The sequence below is a fragment of the Natator depressus genome, chromosome 16, assembly GCF_965152275.1.
Source record: "Natator depressus isolate rNatDep1 chromosome 16, rNatDep2.hap1, whole genome shotgun sequence".
Lineage (NCBI taxonomy): Eukaryota > Metazoa > Chordata > Testudines > Cheloniidae > Natator > Natator depressus.
Window position 1 is genome coordinate 15705393 of NC_134249.1, and position 25059 is coordinate 15730451.

The 25059-nt window shown below is 44.2% G+C and overlaps 1 protein-coding gene across 2 annotated transcripts in view; it reads left to right on the top strand.

Annotated features, from left to right (window-relative positions):
* ABL1 (ABL proto-oncogene 1, non-receptor tyrosine kinase) overlaps positions 1 to 25059 on the top strand; it is a 114994-nt gene that overhangs the window by 53000 nt on the left and 36935 nt on the right. The window contains exon 1 of one of the 2 annotated variants that reach the window (XM_074974020.1): positions 21822 to 22222. The exons of the other annotated variant lie outside the window; for it this stretch is intronic. Within the exon in view, the coding sequence (XP_074830121.1) occupies positions 22138 to 22222 (85 nt within the window). The 5' untranslated portion in view covers positions 21822 to 22137. Of the gene's footprint in view, positions 1 to 21821; positions 22223 to 25059 lie in introns of those variants that run through there. 2 annotated transcript variants of the gene reach the window in all.

The window sequence follows — 25059 nt, forward strand, 5'->3', positions numbered from 1 at the left end:
TGGACATACTGCTTGCCCTCATGCAGTTTTTCTACATTTAAAATCAAAAGCATACTCACTCCCACCAAAGAAACTCATCCTGGAAAGAGATTAATTAAAGAACTTTTCCCAGTTATGTCTATATTGGACCTCTGTTTCATTTTTAACAGTGCGTCGCACAGAAAACAATGCTAGACAGGATCAGTTTCCTTTGCAAAAGACTGTGCAAATTAGAACCTGTATTTTTCTCCAGTGAGGCTTTATGTTTAGAGATTTTAAATGTATTCTCTTGATTTTTATTTTCGTTGGTTCATTTTTCCACATTTGAACTGCATCCCTTGTGCCAATTCACTAAGTAATAAGGGAGCATGATGGACAGTTGTTCTTCTGCATCAGTGCCCCAATTTGCACGTGAACAAGAGTTGTCCTTTTTTTTGCTTTTTGCCTTTTTACAATAAAGTAGCTGCTGTTTTTCTCAAATTTCCCCCTTTTAGCTACAGTCTCAGTAACATTACCAATCAAAGTGAAATACTAGTCCTGCCCCTACTGCGCGTTCCCGGCATGAATCCTATAACATTTGTATTGTCGCCAGCCAACAAAATAAAATGCTGAAATATTTAAAGGAGAGCATAGCCACAGGCAAGTCTATTTAACTGAAATCTTTTTCCTCTAAGGGGTATTTATTCATTTTCTCAAACTGGAAATAATTAGTAATTAATATTTCAGGTGAACTGGGATTTTATATGTAAATCTGTGGGAGTCTGAGACAAGACATATACTGTGGTTTTAAAAAAAAGTCACTGTAGAAAAAAAAATCTTGAAATGAGGATGGTAGTAAACTCACCTCCGTTTTCTCATGGAACGTACACACACCTCAATTAAAGGCTTATCTCAGCCTTGAGTTTCTGGTCGGAAAGCACTGGCTTGTAAAGGAAGCCATTTTGCAATCCTTGTAAAATGTTAGAAAATATATAGTCCCTCGTCTGAAAGGCTTCTGTCCAGGGATAATGGTACTCTGTGTGGGAGTAACTGTATATCCAGGTGTGATCCTTTGCAGAATTGGGGCCCAAGAGAATAATGGTCCTTGTGATTTACTTTTTACTGTAAAATCTCCAGATACTGATGAATTATGAACAGATTATGTCTGTTTGTGGGATTTTTAAAGATAGAAGAGAAATTTAAATTTGCTAAAATTAGCAATGTGTGTGTTCTTAACTCTTATTGGATTTGCCAGCAAATATTGCATTAGTGTGTAAGGACTAGTTTGAGTGGAATATTGGCAAGCAGTGAACCTGTGCTCGGAGGTTGCTGTTAGCTTCTTGTAACCCACGCTTTTGCTGTCATGAAATATAGATGAAAATGTTCATACTGTACTTGGAGGAATAAAGTTATCTATTCCTATATGACTTAATTTACCCTGAGAATCTTCAGGGCCAAAGAATTGAACCAACACTAGAAATGGTTATTTGCTCGGGGAAAATGGAAATATATAGACTATTATTAATTTTTTCTATATATTTTAGGAATTTAGGCAATGAGGTCTCAGAGCAGTTGGTGATGAAGAAAGTGCAACAGAAATGTTCAGACTGAAACTATGCCCCTGATGGCTTATCACTGCGGTCACAGCCTTCTCAAACCTCACAGCTGTTCATGCAGTGCGTTTCTTTGCAAGTAACTGGCCACTGACCAGGTTATTTCCTCCTGAGATGGCCAAAGGTTTAAATCAGGGGTTCTCAAACTGTGGGTCAGGACCCCATTTTAATGGGGTCGCCAAGACTGGTGTTGGCCCTGGGTCCCAACAAGGCTGAAGCCCAAGCCCCACTGCCCAGGACTCAGGTTACATGCCCCTCACCCAGGGCAGAAGCCCTTGGGCTTCAACTTTGGCCCCCCCGACGGGCTCGGCCTTCAGTCCCCCCTCCTGGAGTCATGTAGTAATTTTTGTTGTCAGAAGGGGGTCACGATGCAATGAAGTTTGAGAACCGCTAGTTTTAAATTAATGAGAAGGTTCCTAACGCTTCTTCAGTGTTGACCAAGGTCTTGGTATGCACCATTGATGATTAGGTCTGGATACGTTATCAATATGTACATTCTCTTGATCACTCGGGCTGCCCTTCAAATGCTATTGCTTTTCTAAACTTGACTTTCTTGTGTGTGTTCATGGTAATAGTGCTATTGAGCAAACTAATAGCAGAGCACTCTGCTGGTTTCATTTCCTCCTTGAGTGTTTGTTTTTTTAACCTTGAGGACAAAATGAATAGCAATTAAATGGGTGGGGGTGGGGTATGGAGATCCTCAGCCACTCAAACCATTTTTAAAAAGTAATTTTTGTATAATAGTTGTGAATGCCGGCTACAGCCTGTGGTTCCTATCCATCTGAAAATATTTTAATAAGAAGAAGAACAGCATATATGTTTACAGTCCATTTCAACTGCGCTGGAGATAACTGGGATAAATATTGGCTCTTCCATGTTCCTCTAATCCCTACTGGGTCTAATACTGTGCAGAGGTTCAGAATACTTGTTTTCTTTTCTTATTCTCCCCTTCCACCCCCTCCTCAGATGTAATTTGATCTTTCAGGCCTGGTCTTCTGCTTTGGCAGGTTTTTCAGCCCTTGAATGGAAGAAATTAACTACTTCCTTACCACCAAGAATCAACCACACTTTTACAGTCCTGCTGCTTATTGTGTGTGCTGTTGTACTAAAAATCATGCAAGGTTAAACTATGATCCTTACATGAACCCATCAGTTTTGAACAATGCTATTTCAGTTTAACCCCCTTTGGTGTGTTTCATTTAACCCTTCCTTTCCCTTCTCATTTTCTTAAATTACAAAAATGTTTCCACAATTACCAAAGAGGTAGTACTTGGTGGAAAAACTTACTTTTCATTTTCTGAAATTTTCCGGGTACGTATCTATTTTGATTATGTCCTTGTTGCCTTAAAATATGTTCCATGTTCTCTGATCTGGCAGCAAATATTATAGTACACACTTAAATAAAATCCCCAAACTAGCAACAACTCTCCATATCACTCTCAAACTCCCAGTTTCCACTCCCTTCTTAACAATGTATTTGATAGGCTGACAAGATAAAGAAAGCAAAGTCAATATAACAAAGGTGTGGTTTTGTGATTTACGCCTTTCAGAACTACTTCCATCTTGATGCTAGAAATTCCAAAAAGCCTCTTTCCTTTCTTTGTCTGCAAATGTTTCAAAATCTTTCAATGGGAGATGCTAATAGGCTTTTCATGAACATGAAAACCATAAAGGGTTCAAACGCTGACAATGAATGCAATTTTCTTTCTTACTGACACTCCGAAATTAGAAAGGAGGATATCATGAAGTGATGACTTCAAGAGTTTGCGCTTCAGGCATAGCCCCTTTGCCACCACCTTGAAGACAAGGATTCTGGCATGTTACTTGAAAGGAATTTCAGATAGTTTAACAGCCCATGTCTATAATCCCACCATTTGTCAATTGACTCCTTCAGTTGTGAGAACTGCAAATAACAAACATCTGTTTTTAGACGAAGGAGGTAAAAGCAACAAATACACATGTTGTATTGCAAAAGCGTTTTGTTTTTCAGTTGAACTGCTTGGTGTGCTTTATTTTCATGATTAGCCCAGAATTCTTTTCTGGACCTCACCTATTTTATCACAGTGGCTCTTGGGATATCTAGCTTCCAAAATTGCTAACATTTCATTACGCTTGTGTGTGCTTTTATTTTATGTCCTTCCAGAAGTACCCACAGTACAGTTTCCAACAGTAAAGGTCTTGCCCCATGGAGCTCACAAACTGAAGTCAGACCGGGGGAAGCGGTACAGCACCTATGTAGAGTGGTCAGAGGAGAAATAAACGGTTATGCTCACTAATCGACTATATGAAGTATTCAGTATTACTCCTCAGACTTCTGTTAGTCATCTGTTTTTTCAGGTTGCAGCCAAAGTGGGTCTGTGAAGGGTCTGAATGCAGAGAAGGTGTAATGGCCTGTGGATAAGCTTAGGAAAGGTGTTCCATGCGTGTAATTGCATACGAAGCAGAGATGTCTGCATGAGAGGCTGAAGAAAGGCAGACAATACTGGCATCAGGCAGAATGACAAAAGCTGATATGAAACAAGACAAGGATGCAGGGGTGCCGGAGCAGGAGGAGCCAGGGGGCCATGCCCCTCCTCCCCCACTTTTTACTGGCTGTAAGGGCGAGTAGCAGGGGGCAGAGAGGAGCGAACAGAACATGGGGGCTCAGGAGGAGGGGGCCGTATAGGGGCTCAGGGAGAAGTGATGGGACCTTGCGGGGGGGGGGGCAGTGTGGCGCGGGGGGGGGTGGCACTGTTCAGGCACCTATGGCTCCTGGGGTTGCCAATTTTGGTTGGAGGTATTTCTGGAGGTTTCATCATGTGACATAATTTCTAATTAAAGATTAATCTGTGATTCCTGGAGACTCCAGGGCAATCCCAGAGGGTTGGCAATCCTAGTGGCCCCCCCCACTTCCAGGGTGCTTCTGCTGCTCCTGCAAGGATGGAGAACTAGGGAGAGGTAGAGTTATGTATTACTTTTAAGGTGGTGGCAAGAAGCTTCAGTTGACCAGGTTTTCAGGACATGTTGGTAAAAATACCTGAGCCCTATCTACGCTAGTGCATACACGCTCACTGCACTGTTGTAGAAATGGTACTAATTTTTCTATTATAGACAAGGCCAATGTGGACAGACCTTAAGTATAGCAGTGAGAGTGTCCCATATTTACCATTATGGGGAGAGATTGAAAAGAAGGATTCTGCCATGTTAATCACAAGGAATTTTTCAGTTAGATTAACAGGCCTATAGTCCCTCTGCAATCTCCTGCTGCTGACCCCTAGGGTAAAACATTTATCATATGAATATTCTTGTTTTGGGTCATTTGTGGGAGCATGGGGATGTGAATTCTAGAAAAAGAAGTTGAATGTATGGAGAATGTGATGATTCCTCTGCTCAGTTGTGTTAGATTATGGGCCTGAACCAGCAAGGCAATGAGTTTGCGTCTCCAACTGAAGTCGGTGGATGCTGAGAGTGCTCAGCACCTTGGTGGATTGGGGCCCAGTTCTTGGGCTTGCTCTTCACTACAGAGTTAGGTTGGTGTAAGGCAGTTTGTCAGTCTAATTATGTGAGCGTACACACGACAGCCTTTCTCCCACCGATGTAAGTGGCCTACTACACCGACATCATAACTCCACTTCCATCAGAGGCATAGGGCTTATGTTGGTGTAGCTAGGGCGAAGCAGTGTCCATGTAGACACTGCATTACTTATATTGGCTGTTGGCGTCATTCTTGTCAATTTCACAGCTCCAGTATGAAGCCTGGCTGGCCCCCTGGCTCCCCACTCCTAGCCAGGCTACATGCTCCCCGTTCTGAGCCAGGCTGCTCCCTCCACTCCCGGGTCCCAGCTTCTCCAGTCTGGCTGCTGCCCGGGCTCCCTGCTCCCAGGTCCAAGCCCAGCTGCACCTGCCCGGAGGCTCCCAGCTCCCCATGGGGAGCCCGGCAGCTGCACCGAGGCTCCTGGCTTCCTGCTGGGAGCTGCCCAGACTACATGTGCAGTGCTCCCTGTTGGGCTCCCGGCTGCAGCGAGGAGCTGAGAGCCCAGGCTTTCATCACCCCCACACTGCCCCTCATAAGTCTGTGGAAGCATTCCTGGTGAGGACGCACACCACTGACGGAGGGTAGTGTAGACATGGGTTGTAAGCCAACCTAAGATGGGTTGACTTAATTTTCTAGTGTAGACATGCCCTAGCTCTGTGAACAAACCCAAAAGATTTGGCGGGCTAATATATGCTTAGCATGTTAAAATGTTGAGAGAGCCTTTTCTCACAAAATGACAGGTTTCAGAGTAGCAGCCGTGTTTAATCTGTATCTGCAAAAAGAAAAGGAGGACTTGTGACACCTTAGAGACTAACAAATTTAGTTGAGCATAAGCTTTCGTGAGCTACAGCTCACTTTGTCAGATGCATTCAGTGGAAAATACAGTGGGGAGATGTGATTAGGCCCTATGATGGCGTCCCCTGAATAGATATGTGGACACAGTTGGCAACGGACTTTGTTGCAAGGATAGGTTCTTGGTTGTGGTTGTGGTTCTGTTGTGTGGTGTGTGGTTGCTGGTGAGTATTTGCTTCAGGTTGGGGGGCTGTCTGTAAGCAAGGACTGGCCTGTCTCCCAAGATCTGTGAGAGTGATGGGTCGTCCTTCAGGATAGGTTGTAGATCCTTGATGATGCGTTGGAGAGGTTTTAGTTGGGGGCTAAAGGTGATGGCTAGTGGCGTTCTGTTACTTTCTTTGTTGGGCCTGTCCTGTAGTAGGTGACTTCTGGATACTCTTATGGCTCTGTCAGTCTGTTTCTTCACTTCCGCAGGTGGGTATTGTAGTTGTAAGAATGCTTGATAGAGATCTTGTAGGTGTTTGTCTGAGGGGTTGGAGCAAATGCGGTTGTATCATATTGCTTGGTTGTAGACAATGGATCGTGTGGTGTGGTCTGGATGAAAGCTGGAGGCATGTAAGTAGACATAGCGGTCAGTAGGTTTCCGGTATAGGGTGGTGTTTATGTGACCATCGCTTATTAGCACCGTAGTGTCCAGGAAGTCCACACTATCAGAGGCTCGTTCACCTGCGCATCTGCCAATGTGATATGTGCCAGCAATGCCCCTCTGCCATGTACATTGGTCAAACTGGACAGTCTCTACGTAAAAGAATAAAGGGACACTAATCAGACGTCAAGAATTATAATATTCAAAAACCAGTCGGAGAACACTTCAATCTCTTTGGTCACTCGATTACAGACCTAAAAGTGGCAATTCTTCCAAAAAAAAAAAAATTTCAGAAACAGACTCCAACGAGAGACTACTGAATTGGAATTAATTTGCAAACTGGATATAATTAACTTAGGCTTGAATAAAGACTGGGAGTGGATGGGTCATTACACAAAGTAAAACTATTTCCCCATGTTTATTCCCCCCCCCCCCCCCCCCGCTGTTCCTCAGACGTTCTTGTCAACTGCTGGAAATGGCCCATCTTGATTATCACTACAAAAGGTTCCCCTCCTCCCCGCTCTCCTGCTGGTAATTGCTCACCTTACCTGATCGCTCTCGTTACAGTGTGTATAGTAACACCTGTTGTTTCGTGTTCTCTATGTATATAAATCTCCCCACTGTATTTTCCACTGAATGCATCCGATGAAGTGAGCTGTAGCTCACGAAAGCTTACGCTCAAATAAATTTGTTAGTCTGTAAGGTGCCACAAGTCCTCCTTTTCTTTTTTCTCACAAACTACCTGTGCTAGGTGGTAGGTATTAAAAATAAAACATTGTCTGCAGACATAATTGCCTTTTAATATAGTACACCAATTGTTAGGTAAGCAATAAGCAAGGAATGTTTGAGTATGCATTAAAACAGTAGTCTTATGGGATATGTTTTGCGTGTTTACAAGGTGTCAATGAGTAATTATCAGGACTAGAAAGCAATTGAGTCGAGAGATTGTTTAAATCTGAGATTCTTTAAGGCCTTGTCTATACTACCAAGTTTTGTTGCCAAAAACTGCTTTTTGTCGACCAAATTGTGCATGTGTACACATTGCGATGCAACTTTGTCGGGTAAAATGTCCGGTTTTGGCAAATAAATACATCCACCACGATGAGAGACTTATGTCTTTTTCCTCTACATTTTTCTTGACAAAGTGCCAGTGTAGACATCATGCTTGATCTCATCACTTTAATTGACCTCCAGGAGGTGTCCGACAATGCCCATCCTAACCACTCTGGTCAGCGGTTTGAACTGTGCTGTCCTGCAGCCAGGTAAACGACCATCCTCCCCTCCCCCTTAGAAGCCCTGGGAATTTTTGAAATTCTGTTTCCTGCTGTCTCAGCATGGAGAGGTCCCATCGCATCATCCTAGGTGACCATAGCAGGTTATTGCACCAAATGCTGTCTCACTTGGACCACTGTGGAGCTGTTGGATCTGATCAGTATATGGGGAGAGGAGGCTGTGCAGTCCCAGTTGCGCTTGAGCCATAGGAATTGGGATACCTACTGGCACATTTTTCGAGGCTTGTGCAAAGAGAGCTATGATTGGACATGCTATAGTGCAGAGCGAAGATAAAGGAGCTGAGGCAGGTGAACCATAAGGCGAGAGAGGCAAACTGTCGCTCCGTTGTTTCACCTAAAACCTGCCGGTTCTATAAGGAGCTGGATGCTATCCTCGGTGGCAACCCCACCTCCACCGCTAAGAGCCCTGTGGATACTTCGGAGGGAACGGAGGCGGCAGAAAGAGGACCTAACCTGGAAGACGAAGTTATTGATGAAGAGGTGGAGTTAAACGAGGATGTGCAGCTCCCGGCAGGGTCGCCCGGTGGGGCAGGCAGCCAGGAACCGTTCTCCGCTCCAGAGGTGTCTAGCCAGTCTCAGCAGTTGCTCTCCGGGGAGCAAGAAGCAGGAGATGAGATACTTGATAAGTGGCTGTGGCTTGTGCAGCGTGGAGATGGGTTCAGGATATAGAAATGTGGGAGGCTGTCTGTGTTTCTGTGAGGTGGACATTTCCCTGTGTAGCTAATGGGTACGGCAGAATGGTGTTGATGCATGCCGAGATCCCACGGTTAGTCCTCCAGAGAGATCTCCAGGAAAGTTTCCCGGAGGTACTCGCTAATCCTTCGCTGAAGGTTCTGTGGCAGAGCAGCTTTGTTCCTTCCCCCATTGTAGGAAACTTTCTCACGCCATTCGGCAATCACTTGTGCAGGGACCAAAGTGGCACATGGGCGAGCAGCATAGGGAGCAGGGCGGAAGCTACAAGTGTGGAGTAGATGTACCCTCATTTCCCTGCTTACCCTTAGCAGTGAGATGTCTGCTAGAATGACCCCCGCCTGTGGAAAAGCGTGGGAGAATTTTAGAATATTTTTCCATAGAATGCTCTGCACCTTGCAGAGAGAGTGTGCTCTCCCCCCCCCCCCCCCCCGCCAACACTCACCATGCTTTGGCTGTTTACGGAGATGTGTGCCTGGCTAGGGTCAGTGAGAAAGTGATGGCAGTGTTTCAAAAGGTTTATTTTACTGAAACGTTTCAGTGCTGTGCGTGAATTTAACAATCCCACTTCTGTGCATTGTCCCCTGTGCTTCACCAGATGTGGCCTTCAGGAACACCCCATGCACCCCTGCCGAGCGTCTCCGCCAGATAAGAAACCGCCCAACACGCAGCAAAGAAGACATGTTCTGGGACGTATTGCAGTGCTCAAATGAAGAAAAAAGGGAACGTAAGGAGTGCTGGGGGCAGGACAGAATAGAGAATCAAGCATTTGTTAAGGATGCAACTGAGAGGATGATTACAGTGATGGAGGAGCAAATGCAGATGCTGCAGTCCTTAATAGGGCTGCAGACGGAGCAGATCTGTGCTCACCCTCCCCTGCAGCACGTTCAGAACGCTTTTCCATGACCCCCCCGCCCCCCCCCAAACTCCGCCCACGCATTCCTTTTCACTTTCCGGGCAGTCTCGGTTTCCCCTTCACTCCACCCCCTCAAACAACTTTCACAATGATAGCTGGACCTACACACAGTTGTGAAAGTCTGTCCGTCCCTGGTTCCTCCTTTCCCCATCAGGCATCTGTGTGTGTGTGTGTGTGTGTGCGTGCGCACGCTGTTTCTTGCTGAATAAAAGCAAAATGCTTTCATGATGAATCACCGTTTTTTTTTTTTTTCTTTTTTACAAATTGAGGTTGCAGGCCCCACCACCGGCACAGGCATTGTTATCCCTGTCTTACAGGACTATAAGGCCCCAAATGACACCACCGTGTCCGAGGAAAGCTAGCGCCTCTGACAGAGACACACACATTACTGGTGCTCATTGTCAAAGTGCTGCCTTAAAGCTTCCCTGATTCAAATTCCCCCCCCCCACCCGGGTTCCTGTGACAGCCCTGGTATCTGGCTGCTGAAAATCAGCGGCCAAGCGGTCTGCCTTAGCACGACACCCCTAGCAAACCTGCCGCCCTTATCTTCACAGATGTTACGCAACGTACAGCACACGGCTGTGACCATGGGAATATTATCCTCATTAAGGTTTAGCCTGCGATAAATGCATCGCCAGCTCGCCTTTAGTCTGCCAAAGGCACATTCAACTGTCATCTGGCACCTATTCAGCCTGTAGTTGCTGTCCAGGTGTCCCGTGTAAGGTTTCATGAGCTACAGCTGACGCCGGGTCTGCCAGGATCACTATGGGCATTTCAGCATCCCCCACTGTAACCTTCTGGTTTGGAAAGAAAGTCCCCGCTTGTAGTTTTCTGAACAGGCCAGTGTCCCTGAAGATGCATGCGTCATTTACTTCTCAGACCACCCTGCACTGATGTCAGTGAAACGCCGTCGGTGATCCACAAGTGCCTGCAACACCATGGAGAAGTACCCCTTCCTATTGATATACTCTGTTGCAAGGTGGTCTGGTGCCAAAATTGGAATCTGTGTGCCATCTATTGCCACCCCCACTGTTACCAAACCCCATTTCTGCAAAGCCATCCACTGTTTCATTCACATTTCTCAGAGTCACGGTTCTTCATAGCAGGATGCGATTAATAGCCCTGCACACTTGCATTAACGCATCCCCAGTGGTCAACTTCCCCACTCCAAATTGATTTGTGACCGACCAGTAGCAGTCTGGAGTCGCCAGCTTCCACATAGCAATTGCCACATGCTTCTCTACCAAGAGGGCAGCTCTCATTCTGGTGTCCTTGTGCCGCAGGTCTGGGGCGAGCTCCACACACAGTTCCAGGAAGGTGGCTTTCTGCATCCAAAAGTGCTGTAGCCACTGCTAGTCATCCCACACCTGCATGACTATATGATCCCGTCATTCAGTGCTTGTTTCCCGAGCCCAAAAGTGACAGTCTGCCCTATGCAGCTGCTCTGTGAATGCCAAAAGCAATCTCAAGTTGCTTCTATCCATGTCACGAAGAATGTTGGGCGCCTGCGAGTCTTCTTCAGTTAGGAACTTGATGATTAACTGCACTGCCATCCGTGATGTCTTCATGACAGTTAACAGAGCATAGGAGAGCAGTGTGGGGTTCATCCCTTCCCACAAAGATGCCGGGCTGCACAGCAGAGAATGGGCCTGCGGCCAGGTGTGGCTCTGTTCCCAGCCCCGCCCCAGTTCCCGCCCCGGGCTGGGAACGGAGCCGCAGTCAGGGGCCAAGGCTGGGGGTAGGGGCAGGAGGGGAGTGGCAGCTGGGCCACAGTGGGGGTCATGGCTGGGGATGGGGCCAGGCGGAGGGGCAGGAGCCGGGACCATGGCTGGGGGCAAGGCTGAGCATAACTGGGGGCGAGGCTGGGTGGTGCTCCCTCCCCACCCTCCGTGGGGGCTGGCCTGGGCCAATTGTGGCACCCCTCCCCCCTGAACGTTCCTCTGCACTCTGGTAGGCAGGTGTACCCCACAGTTTGGGGACCTCTGGGCTAAGGGAGGGACGTTGGTACTTCAGCCCTGCGGGGTGCACCTGCTGCGGCTCCGCGCTTCAGCCCCATGGGGTGTGCCCGACTCTCAAACTTCTGAAGATTACCATATGCAGCTTGGAGGGTCAGTAGGTTTGGCCATGCCATATGATCTGTGCTAGCTTTAACTTTAGTGATCATGGTGAGTCCAGTCTGAGATTTTTCCATGTTTTCCTTGGCATATAAAAGTGAAGTTCTTGTTACTTAATTATGCGTAGTGCGCTGAAGTTTTATTCATTGCAAGCTGGTTTAAAATTTGGTCTGCATCAGACAAAGAATTCTGTGCTGCACGAAACTGATCACATTGCAAGTCAGAGTTAACCCCACCAGAGCTCCTCAGTTGCTAGTCCCCAGTATCAGAGACCTTGGTATCTGCCAAAAAAAATTTGACAAATGGAGACCACCACAGCAGTTTGAGGACCCCGGCTGAGCCTTACAGTTAAATCAGTGTCTAAAAGAAGGCTGGACTAGCCCACGGAGGGGACAAAGCACTCCATTTGCACTGGAATCAAAATTGTACTGGCGAAAATTTTATTTTAAAACATAGTGATTGCTCATAAGATCTAGCATGTTTTCCATGATCAGTGGGACAGTGACTTGGGGGGGGGGGGCGCTAGGGATGGTGTTACGCTATAAATTGCATTTTATAGGATCCACCTGCACTGTGAAACCTTCCATGTCAGAGCAGAGCAGTCTAATATGGTAATTCTTTGACTGTGCTATAATGCAATTTGGTCTTGCTTGTGTGGATCAGACCAGGAGCAGAGGCATATTAAGATGTGTATTATTAAAAAAGCCTTTCTAGTTCTGTTGCCCTATCCTTCTAAGGATCACAAAGTGCTCTCCAATCAATGAATTAACTCGCCCTAACACTTCCTGTGAAGTGATAAGCCCCATTTACAGATGGGGTAACTGAGGCACAGAGTTTAAAATGACCCCAATCAAGTTTGCACCAAAGTTGGGTACAGAATGTCTTTCTTCTCACTCAGTCCCTTTCTTTATCCTCTAGCTTATGCTGCATGTCTTTCAACTGACTTTTTCCATCCTTGTGCATTTAACACATGCCTTCAAAAAACAAAGAAGCAACTGCTTCTACTCTGGGGACTCAAAAGCTGCTGCCTTTTTTTTAATCTCAGATGAGAATTTTAAAACAAAGTTCAGCAGCACTTTAAAATTGGTGAAAAGCACTGTCTGCTTTTAATGTGATCATAGCAAAATTTACACCATCTCCTCTTTACTGTGAGATCATCCCAGAATTCACTTTCTGCTTATGGAGTCTGATTCCTCCCATTGCAGCCATCATGCACATTAGTGGTCTTCCAGAAGAATTGGTGCCTCGACCTCCGGAGGTACTTTTAAAAAGTAAGAAATAAAATAATAATTGTATATTACAAAAGCTCATATGCAATAGAACAACTGACTTTAAGGTTGAATCAGTCATTATAATCCTGAAATCAGCACACTTCTGTTGACCAGGTTTTGTGTGTGGGGGGGGGGTTTAAAAGGGGTTAATTGGTTTAACAATTAGACTATCATTGTGCATGTAATGGCACTATTGTGAGTTTTGTTTACCCAACACCCATTATTTTTACAGCACACTATAAATAGAGACACAGGCTTGTCTACACTGGCAATTAGCAGCACTGCAACTTTCTTGCTCAGGGGTGTGAAAAAACACTCCCCTGAGCTCAGCAAGTTGCAGCGTTGTAAAGCGCCAGTATAAACAGTGCCCCAGCACTGGGAGCTGTGCCCCTTGTTGAGATAGTTTTTTTTTTAGAGGCTGGGAGAGCTCTCTCCCGGCACTGCGCCATGGCCACGGCAGCACTTTAGCGTTGCCAGTGTAGACTAGCCCTAAGGTCCTTGCCCCCTAGTGCTTAGTCTAGTTTGTCCTGATCCAAGTGAGAGTAACACACAGTGGGGAGAATGAGGAGGGAATTAATGAAGTTGACAGTGATGGGATCACAAAGGGATTGTCTATGTGAGAATTATAGCCAACTTAACTAATGGAGTGTATTGAACGTGCGTGAGTTAAAGCACATTAAACCCTTGAGTGGGCACTCTCATTCAGAAATAAAGTTGCCTTAGGCCAAATCAACACTACAGACCTATATCAGTATAACTATGTTGCTCAGGTGAAAAATCCACACCCCTGAGCTACATAGCTAGGTCCCTACTAAATTCACAGTCCAGTTTGGTCAATTTCACGGTGATAGGATTTTAACAATTGTAAATTTCATGATTTCAGCTTTTTAAATCTGAAATTTCACAGTGTTGTAATTGTAGGGGTCTTGACCCAACAAGGAGTTTGGGGTGGGGGGCGGGGTCACGGTACTATGCCTTATGTCTGTGCTGCTGCTGGCGGCGGCACTGCCTTCAGAGTTGGGCAGCTGGAGAGTAGTGGCTGCTGGCCCGGAGCCCAGCTCTGAAGGCAGAGCCACCACCAGCAGCAGTGCAGAAGGAAGGATGGCATGATATGCTGTTGCTACCCTTACTTCTGCGCTGCTGCCTGCAGAGCTGGGCCCTCTGTCATCAGCCACCGCTCTCCGGCTGCCCAGCCCTGAAGGCGGCAGCGCAGAAGTAAGGGTGGTGTGGTATAGTATTGCCACCCTTACTTCTGCGCTGCTGCTGGCCAGATGCTGCCTTCAGAGCTAGGTGCCCGGCTAACACCTGCCACTCTCCAGCCGCCCAGCTCTGAAGGCAGTGCAATAGTAAGGGTTGCAGTACCATGACTCCCCCCCACCCCCCCTCAACCTTTTGATCCCCTGCAACTCTCCTTTGGGTCACGACACTCAATTTGAGAAATGCTGGTCTCCCCTGTGAAATCTGTATAGTATAGAGTAAAAGCACACACAAGACCAGATTTTGTAGGGGGGGAGAGAATCAGATTTTGCGGTTCGTGACGTGTTTTTCATGGCTGTGAATTTGGTAGGGCCCTAGACATAGTTATACGGACATAACCCCCCCTGTAGACAGTGCTATGTTGACGGGAGAGCTTCACCTGTCGACATAGCTACCACCTCTCGAGGCTGTGTATTAGCTACACCGACGGGAGAAACTCTCGTGTCGGCGTAGTATTGTCATCAGTAAAGTGCAGCTTTTGGATACTCAGGCCTTGTGTATACGGCAGCGTTACATCGGCGTAATAGTAGTCAGCTCACCTCAAAGTGCCTTGCGTCTGCACACAACCTGGTTTTAAACCAAAATATGTCGTGGCTATCTTGGAACGGGGTAAGTCCACTTCATGATGAGTGTGTTCATTCCTAACTATATCACTTCTGAAAAGAAAAGGAGTACTTGTGGCACCTTAGAGACTAACAAATTTATTTGAGCATAAGCTTTCGTGAGCTACAGCTCACTTCATCGGATGCATGCAGTGGAAAATACAGTCGGGAGATTTTATATACACAGAGAACATGAAACAATGGGTGTTACCATGCACACAGTAACGAGAGTGATCAGGTAAGGTGAGCTATTACCAGCAGGAGAGCGGGGAGGAGGGGACCCTTTTGTAGTGATAATCAAGGTGGGCCATTTCCAGCAGTTGACAAGAATGTGTGAGGAACAGTGGAGGGTGGGAAATAAACAAGGGGAAATAGTTTTACTTTGTGTAATGACCCATACACTCCAAGTCTCTATTCAAGCCTAAGTTAATTGTATCCAGTTTGCAAATTAATTCCAATTCAGCAGTCTCTCATTGGAGTCTGTTTCTGAAGTTTTTTTGTTGAAGAATTGCCACTTTTAGGTCTGTAATCGAGTGACCAAAGAGATTGAAGTGTTCTCCAACTGTTTTTTGAATGTTATAATTCTTGACGTCTGATTAGTGTCCCTTTATTCTTTTACATAGAGACTGTCCAGTTTGACCAATGTACATGGCAGAGGGGCATTGCTGGCACATGATGGCATATATCACATTGGTAGATGTGCAGGTGAATGAGCCTCTGATAGTGTGGCTGATGTGATTAGGCCCTATGATGGTGTCCCCTGAATAGATATGTGGACACAGTTGGCAACGGGCTTTGTTGCAAGGATAGGTTCCTGGGTTAGTGGTTCTGTTGTGTGGTTTGTGGTTGCTGGTGAGTATTTGCTTCAGGTTGGGAGGCTGTCTGTAAGCAAGGACTGGCCTGTCTCCCAAGATCTGTGAGAGTGATAGGTTGTCCTTCAGGATAGGTTGTAGATCCTTGATGATGCTATCAAGGTTCCTTCCCCACTCTGAACTCTAGGGTACAGATGTGAGGACCTGCATGAAAACCCCCTAAGCTTATTTTAACCAGCTTAGGTTAAAACTTCCCCAAGGTACAAACTATTTTACCTTTTGCCCTTGTACTTTATCGCTGCCACCACCAAGCGTCTAACAGATATATAACCGGGAAAGAGCCCGCTTGGAAACGTCTTTCCCCCAAAAATCCTCCCCAAACCCTACACCCCCTTTCCTGGGGAAGGCTTGATAAAAATCCTCACCAATTTGCATAGGCGAACACAGACCCAAACCCTTGGATCTCAAGAACAATGAAAAAAGCAATCAGGTTCTTAAAAGAATTTTAATAGAAGAAAAAGTAAAAAGAATCACCTCTGTAAAATCAGGATGGAAAATACCTTACAGGGTAGTCAGATTCAAAACATAGAGAATCCCTCGAGGCAAAACCTTAAGTTACAAAAAGACACAAAAACAGAAATATCCATTCCATTCAGCACAGCTTATTTTCTCAGCCATTTAAACAAACAGAATCTAACGCATATCTAGCTAGGTTACTTACTAAGTTCTGAGACTCCATTCCTTTCTGTTCCCGGCAAATACCCCTCTCTCTCTCTCTCTCTCTCTCTCTCTCTCTCTCTCTCACTCACACACTCACCCTTTGTTTCTCCCCCCCTCCAGCTTTGAAAGTATCTTGTCTCCTCATTGGTCATTTTGGTCAGGTGCCAGCGAGGTTATCCTAGCTTCTTAAGCCTGTGAAAGGGTTTTTCCTCTGGCCAGGAGGGATTTTAAAGGTGTTTACCCTTCCCTTTATATTAATGACAGATGCGTTGGAGAGGTTTTAGTTGGGGGCTGAAGGTGATGGCTAGTAGCATTCTGTTATTTTCTTTGTTGGGCTTGTCCTGTAGTAGGTGACTTCTGGGTACTCTTCTGGCTCTGTCAGTCTGTTTCTTCACTTCCGCAGGTGGGTATTGTAGTTGTAAGAATGCTTGATAGAGATCTTGTAGGTGTTTGTCTCTGTCTGAGGGGTTGGAGCAAATGCGGTTGTATCGCAGAGCTTGGCTGTAGACAATGGATTGTGTGGTGTGGTCTGGATGAAAGCTGGAGGCATGTCGGTAGGAATAGCAGTCAGTAGGTTTCCGGTATAGGGTGGTGTTTATGTGACCATCGCTTATTAGCACCTAGTGTCCAGGAAGTGGATCTCTTGTGTGAACTGGTCCAGGCTGAGGTTGATGGTGGGATGGAAATTGTTGAAATCTTGGTGGAATTCCTCAAGGGCTTCTTTTCCATGGGTCCAGATGATGAAGATGTCATCAGTGTAGCACAAGTAGAGTGGGGGCATTAGGGGACGAGAGCTGAGGAAGTGTTCTAAGTCAGCCATAAAAATGTTGGCATACTGTGTGGCCATGCGGGTACCCATAGCAGTGCCACTAGACAAGCCATTTACAACACACACTTTGCTTCTCTACAAAAGAAAAAGGACACTAAACTATCTAAATTACTACATTCCACAAGGGGCCACAACAGTGGTTCCCTTAACCCACCGCAATATTGTGGTTCTATCCAACTATACTCTTAGCCCAGCAGAAGAATCTGTCCTATCTTGGGGATTCTCCTTCTGCCCCTCCACCCCCACGGACATGATACAGTTCTGTGGTGACCTAGAATCCTATTTTTGACGTCTCCGACTCAAGGAATATTTCCAACACACCTCTGAATGGCATACTAACCCACAGAGACCTTCCTACCAAGACTACAAAAAGAAGGATTCTGGGTGGACTCCTCCTGAAGGTCGAAACAACAGACTGGCCTTCTACATAGAGTGCTTCCGCCAACGTGCACGGGCTGAAATTGTGGGAAAGCAGCATCACTTGCCCCATAACCTCAGCCGTGCAGAACACAATGCCATCCACAGCCTCAGAAACAATTCTGACATCATAATCAAAAAGGCCGACAAAGGAGGTGCTGTCGTCATCATGAATAGGTCGGAATATGAACAGGAGGCTGGTAGGCAGCTTTCCAACACCACTTTCTACAAGCCATTACCCTCTGATCCCACTGAGGGTTACCAAAAGGAACTACAGCATTTGCTCAAGAAACTCCCTGAAAAAGCACAAGAACAAATCCGCACAGATACACCCCTGGAACCCCAACCTTTGGTCACTCGATTACAGGCCTAAAAGTTGCATTTCTTCAACAAAAAAACTTCAAAAACAGACTCCAATGAGAGACTGCTGAATTGGAATTAATTTGCAAACTGGATACAATTAATTTAGGCTTGAATAGAGACTGGGAGTGGATTGGTCATTACACAAAGTAAAACTATTTCCCATTGTTTAATCCCCCCCCCCCGCCCACTGTTCCTCAGTGCTGCTGGAAATGGCCCACCTTGATTATCACTACAAAAGGTTCCCCCCGCCCCCCGCTCTCCTGCTGGTAATAGCTCACCTTAAGTGTTCACTCTCGTTACTCTGTGTATGGTAACACCCGTTGTTTCATGTTCTCTATGTATATAAATCTCCCCACTGTATTTTCCACTGAATGCATCCAATGAAGTGAGCTGTAGCTCACGAAAGCTTATGCTCAAATAAATTTTTTAGTCTCTAAGGTGCCACAAGTTCTCCTTTTCTTTTGCAAATACAGACTAATATGGCTGCTACTCTGAAATATATCACTTCTGGCAGTCCTTCAGTTACTATTCCACACTGCATTGCTTCACGCCTGGATTGATCTGTCTGTGTACCTCTGTGCCCCGCCATTCCTTTGGGATCATCTTGACCTGATGTCATCTCTTCATTGAAATGGTGGCAGGCAGCCATGAGTAATCCTTTCTGATACCAGGTAGTAATGAATTCACATGGCCATTACAGCTACCATGCCTCTCTGTGCCTTTTGCATAGACTTATTCAGAAGTCCTGGATTTAATTGCCCTCTTTGGAGAGCAGCATATTTAATCCAGTCTGGAGAAGAGTCACTAGAATGCGGATATCTACAAGATGCTGTCAGAGCAAATATAGACAAAGGGGCACTCCTGGTGCTGGTCCCATTGCCAATTTAACTATATTTGTATGGAAGCACTTTAGGTCACTTTGTTTTGCCAGTGTACTTTCCTTGTTAATCAAATGCACTTGCATCAACTTGTTTGTATTAATTACTGTCATGATCACAGCTTTCTGCAGTGGGTCCTCCATGCTACCTGATAGAAGTTCAAAAATGGCAATGGCGAAATTAATGGAAGCCAGGATATGAATCATGGGAATTTTAGTTTGACTCTGCCCCCATCAGTCCCAGAATTCCTCTAGTTTCCAGTAGCCATCCCACAATGCCCTGTGAGAAAAGTCACAAAGCTGAGCTGCGGAGCATTGCACCACGGGATATCTGCCCAGAATGCTGAGCAGTTAATTAGAACAAGGGCAGAGATGTGTGGATGCAATGATTAACAAGGAAAGTACCTTAAACCAACATAACAAAGAGGTTTAGATGCACTTCCGTTTAATATAGTTAAATCACTGCATGTAGAGCAAACAAACTAGATAGATGTAATATCATTGTGTTAATATGGTCTCAATCTTTGTATGTTAAATGCATAGTAAAAATGAAAAGCCAAGAAAAGCAACTACATTAGTTAACATCAGAATATCCATGCACATACTCCACTCAACAACTAAAAGGATCGTACTAGATGGAAGTGTCTGTAATCTTGACAGGGAAACTTAAGAAACTACTCAGAAATCTTGCATATACCCACCCATTTTAAATGTTCAGTTTTTAGTAATAGGGAATTGAATGTGCTCTCTTCAGAAGTGTATTTAGGTGTTGATATAGCTATTGCCTGTATCTAAGGAAGGGAATAAAGAGAATTTGAAACCTGGCTTAAAAGCATCGAGCACAAACCACTTCAAATAATAAATGTAATCCTTATTAATTCGATTGGCATTGCTTGTATTACCTTATTCATAATGAGGCTGTTGAGTGTTAATGGGGGCAGTCTTGGTAATTCCATTGGAATTCTGCATTCCTGCAGCTGCAGTGAAAAGGATTCATGACATGGAAAAGTAGAATAGGTCAGTATAACTAAACATTACAACATGAGATTCAGGTCCGCTATTGTGTTGCTCATCGCAGTTCATCAGCACATGATGACTGGGTCACTTGTGTGTCTTGCATAACCCTCCTCACAATATTGTGATTTAATCCTCCTTTTCACAATTCAATGGCTTAAATCTTTCAAAAGTGTAAACTCTGTGCATACAGTATCTATTTGGAAAATAAATGGTCTCTGAGTGAGTAGATAGCCCTCAGTTGCTCTTGGATCTTGGCTAAATTCATCCACCTCCAGAGCACAGTTCAAGCAGAGCCCTGAGTGAATTGCGATACTCTTTTCCTTTTTAAGGGAGGTAGCACTGTGCTGTGAGCTGGGCACCATACTTAATGTGAAGAGATCAGAGTTTTGTCCTTGTCTCTACCACTGACTGTGAACTTGAGGAATTCACTTAAACGGAGTCACAGAGATAGGAATAATAGTGCTCACCCATCTTTATTTATTTTATTTTTTTACAATGTTTTGAGATGTGTGGATAAAACCAGAAACATGGGTGCAAAGTGATTTATGCTATAGAAAGAATGCAGCTGGTGGTATGATCAGTAACAGTGTTTCTTACCATTTTAAAAAATGGCATGGGTTGACGGACTGGTGATTTCTTTCCAAGTTGTGCTGTTAGGAGAATGCACCTCCACAGACCAGAACTCTGAAGCAAAACAATGCTCTAAAATAATGTATATGGAGAATCTGGACTGTGTGTTTGCTGTGTTAGATACATGCTTTTCAGATCCTGGAGACATGCAGAGTTTCCCTTGAAATACTAAATATTTGAAAATGTTAGCGGGAAGGGAGAAGTGCAATAGTTAGTTTTTGGCGCGACTATTTATTAAAACAAATATGGAGAGAAACTTTCAGGGCAGGGAACACATGGAGGGAAAACATGAAGTCATGCTGGGGTCAGTCCTCTTTGTGGATCCCAAGAGCTCTAGTCATGTTTGCAGCAGCAGTGTTCCACACATTGTGATGGTGTTTACCCATCTGATCTGCTGAAGTTCATTTTTTTCTAAAGAATTAGAAGAATACAGTATTACATATATTCTATTTTATGTCTACTGTGTAGAGCAGTGGTTTTCAACCTGTGGTCCGCAAACCCATGGAGCTCCACAGACTGTGTCTAAGGGGTCCATGAAAGGTGGTTGCTACCATAGAACAGTTGTTTTCAACCTGTGGTCTGTAGATCCTTGGGGGTCTGCAGCTAATGTCTAAGATTACCAAAGGGGTCCGCACTTCCATTCAAAATTTTTTAGTGGTCAACAAATGAAAAAAGGTTGAAAACCACTGGTGTAGAACAATGTAAAAGCATGTATGTATTTAAACAAAGGGATGTAGATCAATGTAGACGACAGAGGAGCTGAGCCACACATTGGTTGGACATACCACAAATACAAAATTGGGGAGAGCAGCAAGCAGGACCATACCCTTCACAAACCTGCAAAGCAAAACAGTGTTAAGGGTGGGAGAGGCCATTGGGGTTCTCAGAAGTATTGCCCCTCTATGTAACAATTATTCAAAAAGTATAATTACTTCAGGTCTAGGTATGTGAGTCTATACAACAGTAAATATCACAGTGGTGTCAGAATTGTATGTGCTGGGGAATAATGCCTATTCCTCTCCTGCATTCTGCTTAGTGTGGGGAATGGCTGCCAGTGTTGCTTTTCTGCACAGGAGTAAAGTTCAAAATATTAGTATAAAGTGCCATTGTTCTTCGGCGCTAGGACATTGTCTATCCTTTGCCAGTCTGTGCATTCTTACTACTGTAGATTCCCATATACACCTATGGTGTTATATAAATAATAATAATTAGCCCTTACTTTGTTTTGAGTTTCTTTGACTCTAAGGAAATGCCTCCAATGACGCTGTCATTGCTCCCAGGGCAAGGAAGACTTGCTGATTTGTTCTCTGGAAATGACTGAAGAAATTTGTTAGTAGAATCCTGCTGTTGACATGAATAGTAGGCAAGTTGGAACAATGAGGGGTTAAGTATGCTGTGGGCGTAACTAGCCTATCTGATGTCATGAAGTCAGACAGCCAAAGCCTGAAGGGGGCCCTTTGTTGGCAGTTTAACGTAAGCAGCTCTGCCTGCACGAAGTGCCTAACGGAGTGAGAGTATGAGGGAAGGAATGGCAGAGTTTTGGAGCTGCCGCAAGAAGTAACTGCTTCCAACTTAGTAGGATTTTTTTTCTCGCCTGACAAAAGAGTTAACAAGAGGGGAGCAAAACTTGAGTTAAGTTTCTGGGACTGGTACTATGGGCCCTGTGGATTATCTGTCTCTCTGGCTTATTCTTTTCTTGGTTTTAAGAGTGCTGGATTTTTAGATCTCTTAACGGGCAACTCTTTTTTGTGTATGTGAAACCTAAGGGGGAGGGGAGAGAACACACAAGCCGAAGCCAAACTAACAAATGAAAATGTTGGAGATTTGCTTGAAATTGGTGGGTTGCAAATCGAAAAAAGGACTTTCTTCTTCCTCCAGCTGCTATTTGGAAGGTAAGTTCAAAACTGTGGCTGTTTGAAGTGGATTCTGGGGGGAAGTCTTGGCTTCTTGAGGCCTAACAGCTGGATTCCTAAAGTCTGGAATCCCTTTGCTTAGGCCTCTGGTATATTGTGTGGCTCTGCGTTGTGAGAGGAGCAGCCAGATTGTGTGATCGTGGACCTTAGCAGAGAAGTCCTTCCTCCACTTTTGAGTTGGGGCTATAACGGAGACACTTCTTATTTTCAAAGTGTTATTAACCTAAGCTCATTAGTTTGTTATCACTTATGGGGATGAGGAGAATTTTCATGGTATATGTGGCTCCATGTGTTTTCAAAACCAGGTGATTTTCATTAACTACAGTATACAAAGGGAACATGGCTCTACCATTTATGGTTGTAAAATTTCAAGGGATCTTACTGCTGATAAAATAAACAAAGCCATATCTGCAGGCCTTGAATTTAGTTTTGCCTGCAGAAGGGTCTCCCTTTTTTGGGGGGAAAGGGGGCGGGGAGAGAAGCCACTCTTGAAGTTAGGAATGAAATCTAAAGGAGCCTAGATGCTTGAAAAGCATCTTATATTTAATTTAGATCAACAGAGCTGGTTGAATACTGCAAAATATTTTCTGCCAATATTCAGTTATATTGTTTTAATTCATTTTGATCAGATCCGTATGCCTTTTGTGTTTGCTTTCCTCAAGAGTTCATGCAACTGAGTTTCACTTCCATGAATGCTCATGGAAAGCGAATTTCCAAGTCACGTGTATAAGTATTTGTGGAAACTGAATTTTAAATTTGTATGCATGATTAGATAGAGAAGGATTGGACTTGTGGTTAGGGTGCCAGACTGGGAATTGAGAGATCTGGTTTCCTGGCTCTGCCACAGATTTCCAGTGTGACCTTAAGCAAATTACTTAATTCCATCTGTAAAATAGGGATAACATTGCTTTTCTCTGATCCTTGTCTGTCTTATTTATTTCTGTTATAAACTCTTCAGGATAGGGATTGTCTTTCCATATGTATTTGTACAGAAACTAGTGCAGTGGTTCCCTGATCTTCTTTGGGGCCTCTTAAGTGCTACTGAAGTTCAAATAATAATCATTCCAGAAGTATGTTGTTCACTCATCAAATCAGGGAATGGAAACCAAACCACGTGACTTAACTTGACCAATCACAGGTAACTGTTGCTCGAGAGTCAAATATTCACCAGAGAAATGTTCCCAATTAATTTATAAATGAAAAAAATCACAAAAGACATGAATAATTTCTAATAAATCAAATTGAAGAAATTGTGATTTGCTCGTAGATATCTAAATAGTAGAGTCTAGATTTGTAAAATATGTTTGCTGTTACTCGTTCAGCTCTAATATCAACAAGAACAAGTGGTAGAAGCATTCTTCTCTTTTCTCCCCCACCACTTCTATTCTTACTTTCCCCCGCTTCTTTCTTTTTCCATCCCTTGTAAGATTTTTTTTCTGTGTTTAATTAAAAACGATCATGTTGGGAGATCCAGTAGTGGCCAGGCTTGGATATAAAACAGTTTTATTTTGTCTGAGTAGACCGGGCCGAACCAGTCTACAGAACTACTAATTCTATACAATCCAGGTCTGTGCCACTCTTCTTTAATACTGTTTTCATTCATAGATTCATAGATTCCAAGGCCAGAAGGGACCATTGTGATCATCTAGTCTGATCTCCTATATAACACTGTCCTTAGAACTTCTCCAAAACAATTCTGAGAACATGTTATTTTAGAAAAAAATCCAGTATTGATTTTAAAATGGTCAGTGACGGCGAATCTACCACAATCCATGGTAAATTGTTCCAATAGTTAATTACCCCTGTTGTAAAAATATATGCCTTATTTCCAGTCAGAATTCAGCTTCTAGCCAGTGGATCATGTTACACCTTTCACTGCTAGATTGAAGAGCCCACTATTAAGTATTTGTTCCCCATGTAGATACTTACAGACTGTCATCAGGTCACCCCTGGACCTTCTCTTTGTTAAGTTAAATACATGGAGCTCCTTGAGTCTATCACCATAAAACATGTTTTCTAATCCTGTAATCACTCCCGTGGCTCTTCTCTGAACTCTCTCCAATATATGAACATCCTTCTTGAATTACGGATATAAGCACTGGACACAGTATTCTTGCAGTGGTCACACTGGTGCCAAATACTAAGGAAAAATAATTCTCTATTCCAACTCAAGATTACCCTGTTCATGCACCCCAGGACTGCATTATCTTTCGGCCACAGCATCACAATGAGAGCTCGTGTTCAGCTGATTATCCACCAACACCCCAAATCTTTTTCAGACTCACTGCTTCCTGGGATAGAGTTCCTATCCTGTAAGTATGGCCTGCGTTCTTTGTTCTTAGATGTATACATTTAGCTGTATTAAAACACACATTGTTTGCTTGTGCCCAGTTTACCCAGAGATCCAGATCCCTCTGAATCAGTGACCCGTTCTCTTAGTTATTTACCACTTTCCCAGTTTTTATGTCCTATGCAAACTTTATAAGGGATGATTTTGTTTTCTTCCAGGTTATGGATAAAAATATTAAATAGCATAGGACCAAGAACCAATCCCTGCAGTACCTAACTGGAAACATACCCTCTTGATGACAATTCCTGGTTTACAGTTACATTTTGAGATCTGTCAATTAGCCAGTTTTTAATCCATTTAATGTATGCCATGGTAATTTTATATTCGAGTTTTATAATCAGAATGTTGTGTGGTACCAAGTCAAAGTATGGTATATCAACACTATTACCAACCGAACTTGTAATCTCACAAAAAAAAAAAAATCAAGTGAGTTTGACAAGATTAATTTTCCATAAACCCTTGTTGA